Genomic DNA, 11566 nt, shown 5'->3' on the forward strand with positions numbered 1-11566 from the left:
CAGAGGACCTTATGCTGATTAGGGGAAGCCAAGCCACTCCCTCAAAAAGAGAAAGATCTAAGTTTGTCTGAACAAGAGTCGGCTGAATCTGATGCATCTGATTATGAAGACATGCAGCCTCTCTACATGAGATTTCTGGTGCAGAGGAATCTCTTCCTTCAGCCTCTCCCCCAGAGGATTTTTCCTTTGGGGAAACTCTGCGTACTTTAAGGGAGCATTTCAAATGGGAGAGTCAGGACTACCTACAGTCTAAAAAGGGACTGAGTTCTTGGACCTTCCACAGCGCAGGCCCTTAGCCATTCCCCAGTCCTAGATGTGGTGGATGATGTCTTCCTTGAATCCAGCTTTGACTCAAGACGCCCTCCCTCCTGCTCCCAGAAAGCCAGACTGGTACTACAGCGTCCCTGATTCTCTCAAATATCTGTCAAAACCCAACAGCAGACCCTAAGGTCATTACTCGAGGCCCAAAAGGGGTTAAAGCTACTTCTGCTAAGAATCCCACCCCCTCAGACAGGGATTCCAGAGCACTGGACAGATGGGTTAAAAAAAGTATACACCTTAGCTACTCTTGCTATCAGGGCACTAAGTTGTCAGTTCCATGTGCTTAAATATCCGCAACATACCATGGAACTCCTTAAAACATTTCCTCCTTTCCTGCATGAGCAGAAACTAAAGATTTACAGGAATTAATGCAATAAAATCAAAATTGTTGGATGCGCCCTTGCACAAATAAGTTATTGGTGCTAAAGCAAAAGAGTTGTTAAAATGGAAGAAGCAAAATCTATGCAGACAGTTAAAGATTTGTCAGGTACAGCCCCCTAGGTTTAGCAGGTATTTTCCTTCCAAGCACTGGTCCTTTCCTGCACCTAGTAAACAGGGCCAGCCTAGGTCCCGTGGAAACAGACGACCTAGACAGCAGTCCTATGGGTTGCAGAGATCTAAGCAGTGAACTGCCTCCACTTCAAAACCAGGGAGTTCTAAGCCACTCCCTTCTGGTGAAAACACTCAATGTCTCACCCCCTCCCTTCCTTGCCTCTGCCCACCAGAGAGGGCACCTGGCACCCCATCCTTGATCTATACATTCTAAACACCTTCCTGGTGATCCCAAAATTCAAAATGCTCACCCTCCAGCAGCTGCTACCCATGCTGACCAAAGACGCTTGGCTAGTCACCCTGGACCCAAGAGGACTACCTCCACATTTCCCATCAGGGAGTCCTGCAGAAAATATCTTCGCTACAGGGCAGGATCTCAACAGTTTCAGTTCTTTGCACTTCCCTTTGGCTTATCTACTGCTCCCAGAGTTTTCACAAAATGCCTGGCTCTTGCCATTGGTTTTTGCAGACAAAGAAATATTCGAATTTACCCCTACTTAGACAACTGCCTTATTCAGGCAGACAGCCAGGAAAAGCTGCTCAAAGACCTGGCCTTTGTAAAGGCCCTAAATTCCTTAGGGTATACAATCAACTAAAAGAAATCCAAACAGGTACCCACCAAAAGGATAATCTTCCTGGGAGCAAGTGTGGATACAGCATCCCTGATGGCATGCCGAACACCAGAGAAAGTTTCCTGTCAGTTTACTTCTCTCAGCTGGCAAACAGGCCCCAGCTTTCTGCAAGGGAAATCCTGCAAGCCCTGGGGTTCATGGCATCTTGCATACTCCTTATTCCATATGCCAGACTGCATAGGAGGAAACTTCAGTGGTACCTAAAGAACCTTTGTGGTCAACACTCAAGATCTGGAAACTTTTTACCTGTCATTCCTTGGCTGAGGAAGGACTTTCTTTGGTGGGCAGCAGCCTTCTCCCACAAGGGACTGTCCTTCTCCCCACACCCTGCCGCCGCCTCCCACGACAAGAGACTGCCCTTCTCCCCATACCCCGCAGCCCAGACCCTCACCACAGACGTACCAGACTATGGTTGGAGTGCACACCTGGACGGCAGGTGCATACAGAGCCAATGGAACCCCCTCCCCCTGCACATCAGTCTTAAGAGATGATGGCTGTGCAGCAGGCCTTGATAGCTTTCAAATCCCTTCTCTCTCCTGGGGTTCTGATCAAAACAGACACCACCATGATGTGGTACATCAGGCAGGGAGGGACTCGCTGTGCAGGCTGGCCATGACCCTTTGGTTCACAGCCACTTCCATGCCTCTATACCTGTTAGCACAATACCTGCCAGGCTCTCTCATCTCCTTGTCAGCCCAGTTAAGCAGAAAACTGTTGGAGACACCCCCCCCCCCCCCCACAAGTGGTAGCTCAACAAAAACGCTTTCTAATAGCTTGGAAATGGGGAACCTCTGAGTTCGACCTCTTTGCCTCCCATACCAACCAGCAGCTCAACAAATTCTGCACCAGGGAGCATCACTGCATGGCATTGAAGTAGATGCCCTGTCCTTCCCCTGGGTAAACCTCTGTCTGTGCCTCCCCTCCTTCTCATTCCCAAGGTACTGATCAAAATAAGAGAGGAAAAACCAAGGACCATTCTTTTATAGCCCCAGACTGGCCCAGACAGCACTGGTACCCTTGCTTGCACAGCCTGTCCCCACTGGCCCCCCCCATGGAATCTTCCTCGGATTCCCAACCTCCTAACCCAGAGAGAAGGGGAATTCATGCACCCCCAATTGCAGACACCCAGTTTAGCAGCTTTGTTTATAACCTGATCTCTGACCAATCTGCCCTCCTCAGTAAACAGGTGCTGGATGTTATCCAAGAGGCCAGACGCCCTAGCACCAGAAAGTCTTGTGCAGATAAATAGAAACTTTTCTTTCACTGGATCCAGGCTAAGGGGGCCAATATGGCACAGCCCTCCATCCATCTCATCCTGGATTTAGCTAATCTACTACACAGGTCTCTCTCCTCTCTAAAAATTCATGCCTCTGCTATTTCCGCTCATTTTCCCACCGAGCAGCCTCTCTTTTTCACACCCTCTGATCAAGCAGTTCCTCAGAGGGACTAAACTTGAGGTCCCCCAGAAGGGCACCATCTCCAGCTTGGGACCTTACCTTTGTTTTAGAAAAGTTCACCCTGCCTCCCTTTGAACCAGTTTCATTTGCAGAAGCTAAAATTTCTCTCCTGGAAGACTGCCTTCTTCCTGGCCATCACTTCAGCCAGAAGAGTCTCTGAGCTGCAAGCACTCATCACTCATGACACCCCTTCCATGCAGATAAGGTATCCCTCCGAACTAATCCATCCTTCATGCCCAAAGTGGTATCCAGTGTGGCTCTCAGCCAATCGGTCCATTTGCCTGCCTTCTTTCCTAAACCCCAAAACAAGGGGGAAAGGATTCTGCACTCCCTAGATGTGCACAGATTTCTTAGATACTATCTGGACAAGACTAAACCCTTCAGAAAATCTGATCAACTGCTGGTTAGCTTTGCTTCAGGGGCAGAGGGCAAACAATCACCGAACAAACCATTTCCAAATGGATAGCACACTGCATCCATTTCTGCTACAAACAGCATGGCAAGCCTCCCCTCCCCCAAGGGGGTCAGGACCCACTCCATCAGAACAGCCTCCACCACTGCAGACTCAGAGGAGTCCTCACCAGGGACATCCTGGATGCTGCTACCTGCACTTCTATTCACACTTTTACCAAACATTACCATCTGCCTCTTTTTCTAAATCCAGGGCAGGTTTTCCTCTGCAGTCTTGCAGGGCATGCTAGCCACCCCCTAGCTTCCTTGACTGCCTCCACCCATTTCCTCAGCTTTCGGAATCTACTCGAATGGGATGACTGCAACTAAGAACGTAGTGCAGTTGTGTGCCATACATGTAGATGTTAGTGTCTTCACTGTTGCAGTCCTGGTTTCCCTCCCTCCTTCCCCCTTTTTCTTTACCTTTCTTCCTTGTTCTTTCCTTACAAGGGACATATTGGTACTTTTTTTTTCACTGATGGGGTCCTCCCACCAGAGCCTGGCCTACTACTTTGGGGGCTCCTGACTGGTTAGGCAAGAAAAACTGATGTAATGGCAGGCTGCCTTACTTTATACCACTGACAACCTGATGTTGGTCTACAAGTGACTGCAACAGATGCTGAAATACTAAATGTGAAGTTGTTCTGTCTCGCCGTTCATTCTTACAGATTGGTTCAGAGCCAGTCCTCTGCTCTGACTCTGCCAACTACGAAGCTAGAGGTCTTCAGACAGCTTGAGGCCAAGTCCCTATCCCATGATGCACCTTGTTACCTCATCTAGTTTGCCTCTGCAACAGATCGGAGGATACTTCACAGCTCGAGCCAGTAGAATTTTCTTTAAGAAATTTTCTCTTTAAAGGCTTTTAATTGTAGCTTGTTTCCTTTCTATTTAGAACCATTTATAGGATTTGTAGAGCTAGTTTGTTTTTCTATTTTCAAAGCTTTTCTATAGCTCCTTTGTCAGTCGTTTTATTAGGCCTTTATTATCACCCTTCCCTTATTCTGATGTGTCTTTAGATTTAAAACGGTAGTGTTTTACTAGTAGTTGGATGTTTACTTAGAATTGTAGAGCCCATGTTAATTTAGGGGCTAGTTACTGTTTGAAAGTTCAGTGTTTATATTTCAGTAGACATTCAAATAGTTTGTTGTACATTGCTATTGGTAGTTTAAACAGTTTTTTTTCTTGTGTGTTTATATTTCAATAGACTGCTACTTATGGCTGATAAAGAGAAGGAAAAACAACCCAAATCTGGGTTCAAAAAATGCCCAAAGTGCGGACAGAAAATGTCTGACGTCATGTTAACTGTGTTTGTTTATTGTTTGGGTGCTTTACACCTAAAAGAGAGCTGCTCCATCTGCCATTCTTTTAGTAGCCGCGTTCTACAGGACAGAGAGAGTTGATTGACAGAGGGTTATTAAAATCCTCTCTTTCAAGAAGCTTTGAGCAATCATGATAAATCAGTCTCCAAGTCATCGAAATTGACATCTTTGGAGCATAGAACTTTGGCTCCCCCACCAAAAAAAATCATCAACATCTGCTCCACAGCCTTTGGAGCAGTGTGTCGTAACTTTTCAGAGTCAGTCCCCAGTCCTGGAACCAGTCTCTGTAGTGTTAAAATCACCAGTTTTGCAATCGGTGGCATCATCAATCCATTCATCTCTGTCCTCTAAGTTTGATTTGGATGTGGATTGTGTGGTGTAGAAATTGCTACAGGCACCGACGTTTGCCAGATTATCCTCCAAGCCAAACCAGTCCTTCGGAGCCTATGGAGTTGAAGCTGATGATCGTGGAGCCTTTGGAGCAGGTGCCTGTTCAGTGCCATCGGTGCCGACTTACTCAGACTTCCTCTGTATCTATCGAGGGGTCTAGGAGCAGACACTCGCTGGTCGGGTCCGGGCAGGACAGTCTGACCGATTTTTCGGTTTCGACTTTGCCTCTTGGGGCTTTGGCGCGGATGAGTTCTTCTCCTACCTCTGAATGAGAGCCCACTGTTCTGGTGCTGAGGGAATAATGTGCTTCAGAACCAGGGATTCCTTTGCATCGGAGCAGAGTTGCCTTTGATGCCATGAGAAGAATAATGTCCCCCAGGACATCCACAACTTCAGGACCAACTACCTTCTCCCCTAAAACACCTGTCTACTAATGCATCACAGATCCTTTTGAAGAGCAGAGACCCTGAGCCTCAGGAAGCCCCACTGGGGCGGACCCTGCTCTTCCAAGACCTCACCAGAAGCGCCTACTGATGAGGTTCCCAGGAAGAGAATATGCAAGAGGAAGCATCTAGACTCCCTGCAGGAATCTCACCTCAGGCACTGACTTGGATGAGTCGGAAGGGTCCCCCTGTGGAGGATCTCATTTGCAGATATCTTGAAAATCCTAAACCAGAGGGGTGGCTGGAAGCCCACCAACCCTACTGATGAGTCTGTCCTCCTGAAAGCTTTTGGGTCTCAGCCCTCCACCTCTTGGTGTCTCCGCCCTTCGATGAGCTTATGGAGTTGGTCTCGCAAAGGGAGTGGGAGTCTCCGGACACCATGGAGCTTGTCCCTAGGAGGCCTAATAAATTTATTTCTTCTCAAGATAAGTCTTTTCTCACACTAAGGGAGTGCCTGTTGATGCCATGGTGGTGGCGGCAGCCACCAAAAGGGAGATGTTGGAAACTTCATCTGTCCATCCTCCTAAAGAGATTTCAGGATCATGGATAGATACAGGAAGCGCATGTTCAGTTCAGTGACTTTTGCTATGCGATCACTGAACTACCTCACACATTTTACGAGACTGCATAGCGATCTCTTAAGAGAGCTTGGAGATGCTGTACAGGGTAAGGTAGCTGATGGAGTTGCAGACAAGGTTGCTTCCTAGCTTGCTACTCTGGATTCTGTAGTAAATTCTTCCATGTGTCTGATCTCATATGCAGCTGATGGAACGAGTAGGGCAGAGGTTACAGGAATTGTTCTTAGGAGACACTCCTGGATGTGCTTATGTCTTTGCGAAGCCCTTTAAGTCATCATTTGTGAACACCCCTTTTGATGGCACGTCTCTCTTCGGGCCCAAAGTAAAGGAAACTCTTACCAGTTATGAGCAGGAAGGAAAGACAGTCTGCCGTCTGGAGTCTGTTTTTCCACCCCCACTAGACCCTACCCGAAAGGTCAAAAGGGAGGAAAGATATGGTTACGAAAAACCCAAGAAGACTTTCAGGACACATGTCGTGAACCCCCCCCCCCCCCTCAGGGGCAGAGGGGGTAATAATAGAAGACGCCACCCTCGTGGCAGTGGGGGTCCGCAGAATCAGGGCGACAGATCAATTCTTTGGGAAGCCCTACCAGTGCTCCTGAAAGGAGGCCCGACTGTCCAACTCTGGAGGCAGTTGGGGGTTGCTTATCTTTGTACCCAGGCGCCTGGCTAAAAATAACAAACGACAACAGAGTACAAAGCATAACCAGAGAATACTATATTCCCTTTACCACTCTACCGCCCTTAACAAAAATCCTGGACGTTACACCCAGTTACATGGAGCAAGCAACCGTAGAGGTCCAAAGGTTGCTAGTCATCCAACTGGTCCCCGCAGACCAGATAGGATCCGGAACTTACTCAAGATTCTTAAGTAGTTCTGGATGGTCATGCTAAGTCAATACTTCCCTTTTTAAGGAAAGACAATTGGATGTGCTCGATAGATCCCCAGGATGCATACTACTACATTAAAAAAAGTCAGACCATCCAGGGATCATCTGCGTTTCCGGCTGGGAGCCAGTCACTACCGGTTTTGAGCCCTGCCCTTTGGTCTCACAGCAGCCCCCAGAGTGTTCACCAAATGTATGGCAGTGGTCACGGATCACCTGAGGCATTTGGGATTCCAGGTGTTTCCGTCCTTAGACGATTGGCTCCTCACCGCCACCACCAGGCATCAGCTTATACAAGCCGGGGTCGCCACGCTTATTTGTAATCAACTGGGGATTACCATAAACTCAGAAAATCTGCCTTGTCGCCATTGCAACATATCGTTTTTATAGGAGCAGATTTGGACACCACCACCACTGTAAAACTTCCTTCAGAAAGGATTTCGGTACTTCAACAAATTCTGAACCTGTCGAGAGACAAATTACCATCTTCGGATGTGCTAAAATTGTTGGACGATGGCGACTGTTATTGCAAATCCTTGGGTCATATGCACATGTGGAGTCTAAATGGCTCCAGGAACCCCATGTCATGTCGGATCATTCTAACAAATTTGTGCAAAAAGGAAGTAACGATAGGTCATTCTTTTTCTTACCCTCACCATTGGCCACTGTGACCATGGATGCTTCCCTGATCGGGTCGGGGGGGGTGGGCATTTTCAGTGAAGAACAGCCCAAGGCATGTGGAGCTAGCAAGACACATTTGCATATCACTGTCCTGGAGATGAGAGCGGTACTCTTGGCGTTGCAGTACTTTCAGGACTTTCTCCTCTAAGGGCAATTACAATTCAGAAGGACAACATGTCTCTGGTCTGGTATGGTACATGAACAAGGAGGAACCAGGTCCTAACCCCTTCGTCGAGAGGCCCTAAGAGTATGGCAGTGGCCTACCTCCATCCTGGGGAAATCCAACGTGATGGCATGCAAATTGAGGAGGGCAATTTTGTTGCCTCACAAGTGGTCCCTCAAAGAAATAGCGGAGAGAATATTCCACAGATGGGGCCTGCCTTGCTCCGATTTCTTTGCATCCCCCATGAATACAAAATGCAGAAGCTATTTTGCCCTAATCCCCCCTCCGGGAGATGGCCCAAGGGACGCCCTCGTACACGATTGGCCCCCAGGTCTCCTTTATACCTTCCCACCAATACACCTGATACCCAAAGTATTACAGAAAGCTAAAGCCCTGGGAAGGACCATCATTATTATAGCCCCCCCCCCCCCCAACTGGCCTCATTAGATTTGGTTCCCCTTTCTGTGACCTAATCTATTGGAAGAACCTTGGATTCTAGACCCAGTTCTTCTCTCTTTTCAGTCCCTGAAATTGACAGCTTGGCTGCTCCAATTCCCAACATAGCCAGGTTCCATAACCTTTCATCTGAAATGCAATATATTTTTTAATATCTTCTCATAAATCTACTAGGAAATTATACCTCAGCAAATGGAAGAGATTTTTCTATATGGACTTCTCAAAATAACATTGACACTTATCTAGCCCCGATTTCCTCCAATTTCTGACTGCTTTTCAACAAGGGAGTGGTGGCAGCCACCATTCATGTTCAGTTTGCTGCGGTCTCTAAATTTTCATCTTGGTATTGAAGGCTTAAATGTAATGTCACACGAGCTATCCATAGCCTTTCTCAAGGGGAGTCTCCACCTTAGACCACCCGTCAAATCCCCTTATACACCTTGGAATCTAAATGTTATCCTTTCACGCATCATTCTTCCACCATTTGAGCCAGCTTCTTCGTGTGAATTGAAATTCTGTTTCTTGGAAGACCATCTTTTTAGTAGCCCATCACATCTGCCCAAAGAGTTTGAGTTACAGGCCTCGTCTATTAAACCCCCGTATTTGATTTTTCATTCTGATAGTTTCACTACGAACAAATCCTTCATTCTTTCCTAAAGTTTTTTATTGAGGCTAACCTTAACCAAACAATATAATTACCATTTTTATTTTTTTTCCCCAAACACTAACTTGAAGTTTATGCTGCACAAACTTTATGTTCACAGACAACTTCAGTTTTACCTAGGTGGAACCAAAGAATTTAGAAGAGCTGAACAACATTTTTTCCTTTTCAGACTCCAGAAAAGGTAGTCCTGTGGCAAAAAAACACTCTGTCAAAATGGTTATCAGATTACATCACCTTCACTTATTCAGCTGCCAGTATACCTCTGCAACACAAAATAAAGACTCATTTAACCAGAGCTGTTTCCACGTCTTCAGCCTTTATTGCTAGGCTACCAATAGATAGTATTTGTGCAGCAAGCAGCCTCATACTTTTATCACTCATTCCAAAGTCGATAGGGTCTCCAGGGACAGGGTTTCTTTGGTTCCACTGTCCTGAGAAACATACCCGTGAGCTACCCGAGAAAGATGGTGCTTTGAACGCTACCCATCTGTAAGAATGAACAGCGGGATAGAATACCTTCACATAAAGAAGTTATGTACTCACCATAACGTTCCATGTGAGTTGTTCATCTCGCCTTCATTCTTGTTAACCACCCTCCGACCCCCTCCAGGTTTTCTCGAGGACTGCGATTCATGTTTTATCGTGGTTTGATTCTTTCCTATGGTTTCCCCTACCTAAAGAGGGATAGAAAGGCATATAGTATTAGAAGCAGCAAACAAGATCCGAGGTAACACAAGGTGCATCATGGGATAGGGATTTGGCCTCCAGCTGTCTGAAGACCTCCAACTTTGTAGTTGGAGAGTCTGAGCCGAGGATCGGCAAGAATGAAGACAAGCTGAACAACTTGCATGTAACGTTATGGCGAGTACATAACTTTTGTCTCTGGTATTCACACCGGCTGAGGGCTACCCCAGCAGGGATAACCCAAATGTTATGACTGCAACTGTGAAGACACTCTCTAACATCTACATTTATGGTAAGTGTACACAACTGTACTTTCCTAAACCCAACTAATCCTTTTTTAGGGTGTTATGCATTCAAGACTGTATTGGTGGGGTGGAATTACAGATCTTAAATTTTCTTAAACAGCTTGAATTGTTTTCTTAGTTGCCCATTCCATTGGCTTTCTAGTGATTTTTGTCTTGGCTAACTTGATACATTTTTTTTTTTTTTTTTTTTTTTTTAACAGGTCTGCATCTCCGGCAAGATCACGGTCAAGAACTCCTGCACGGAGGTATGTTGAATGTTAGTGGGACAACATAAATGATTTGTTTGCTTTTGAAAGATGCTCTGCAAATGCTAGTGGATGAAGCGAATGTGGCACACTTATTATTTTTGTGGTGACGTATCCCACTTTATAGTTGAGTGGCATATTGCATCTAATTTGTTAGAGAGCCATCCTCAGCGTCAGCAGTCTTGTGACAGTCTCATCACTACATCTGTAGGTGTTTTTCTGAAGTCATCTCTTCCCCATTGCTGATAAACCCAGCTGTACCTGCTAACAGTTGCGACTTAAAAGAACTATGCAAGTCTTAGTTAAAGCAGCTAGTTTTGCAGCATACCCCTGAGTAGTTCTTGGCTCTGTGTTTTTCCTAAGCAGTGATGTGGGGGGGTGGGGCAGTTCCAGGGTTGGGATAGGCAGTCTGTAATCCATGCAAGTTCCCTTGTCTCAAATGAGTTCTCAATTCTTCTGTGAGGTTACTGGTTTTGTAAAGGATGATTCTAGCAGGGTTTATTGCTGCATTAGTTTTTACTTTGAGACTTTTTTCTGGGGTGTAGTAATTCATTAACAGTTAACTTTGCAAGCACATAATGTCTTTCAGCTTTTCCCAGGTAGGGATTGCCACAGCGGAACTCGGTCCGCTAATGATTGGCAGTGGATTTTTATGATGCAGAGTTGCCAGCCCCGCACTCAACCTTCAAAGAAGGCACACCCATTCACGCACGCACCTACATGCAGGTCTTTAAACGTCACTCGACCACAGGGAGGACATGCAGACTCCACACAGTGCTCCAGCCGAGAATCGAAGGGGAGAAACACTTGCTGTGAGGCAACCACGCTAACCGCTGCACCACCGTGGCTTAACTTTGCCAGGACATAAAGAACATAAGAAATTTTCTAAATTAATCAAAAATCTGTATTAGATTTACAGTAAAATCTCTTGTCTGGAACTCAAGCAGCCAGGAAAAAATAGAGTTTTAAAAAGGAAGATGGGAATAAATTCCCTCTCTCCACAACCTATGAACTAGTCAAACCAAACAAAATAGTATAGGGTACAGTTTTACGCCTATTTTTAATAGTAACTCTCAAGCATTCAGAAACCACAGTTGTCTGGCATCTACCTGTCCCCATGGGTGCTGGTTAACTGACAGTTTACTGTATCTAAGTTCAGATAATGGTCTGTTTCTGACTAGTTTGTTTAGAGTTTATCCATTCATCATATAGGCATTTATGATCTGTCTCATTAACTTTGCCAGTATCAAAGTTTGTTTACTGCTGTTTTCTTCTGTGTTGGATTTAACCTATTCTGAAAGAAAACGCTAGTTACTTACTTTAGCCTCATTTTGATTTC

At 45.9% G+C, this 11566-nt stretch overlaps 1 protein-coding gene across 2 annotated transcripts in view; it reads left to right on the forward strand.

The window, feature by feature from the left end:
• The window catches only part of LOC122789112 (serine/arginine-rich splicing factor 7-like), a 431411-nt gene that overhangs the window by 228128 nt on the left and 191717 nt on the right, over positions 1–11566 (forward strand). For both annotated transcript variants that reach the window (XM_044056355.1, XM_044056433.1), the window contains exon 7: positions 10183–10227. In XM_044056355.1, coding sequence (XP_043912290.1) covers positions 10183–10227 — 45 coding nt within the window. The remainder of the gene's footprint in view (positions 1–10182; positions 10228–11566) is intronic.

The sequence above is a fragment of the Protopterus annectens genome, chromosome 1.part0 (genome assembly GCF_019279795.1).
Source record: "Protopterus annectens isolate FY-2018-M chromosome 1.part0, PAN1.0, whole genome shotgun sequence".
NCBI lineage: Eukaryota > Metazoa > Chordata > Ceratodontiformes > Protopteridae > Protopterus > Protopterus annectens.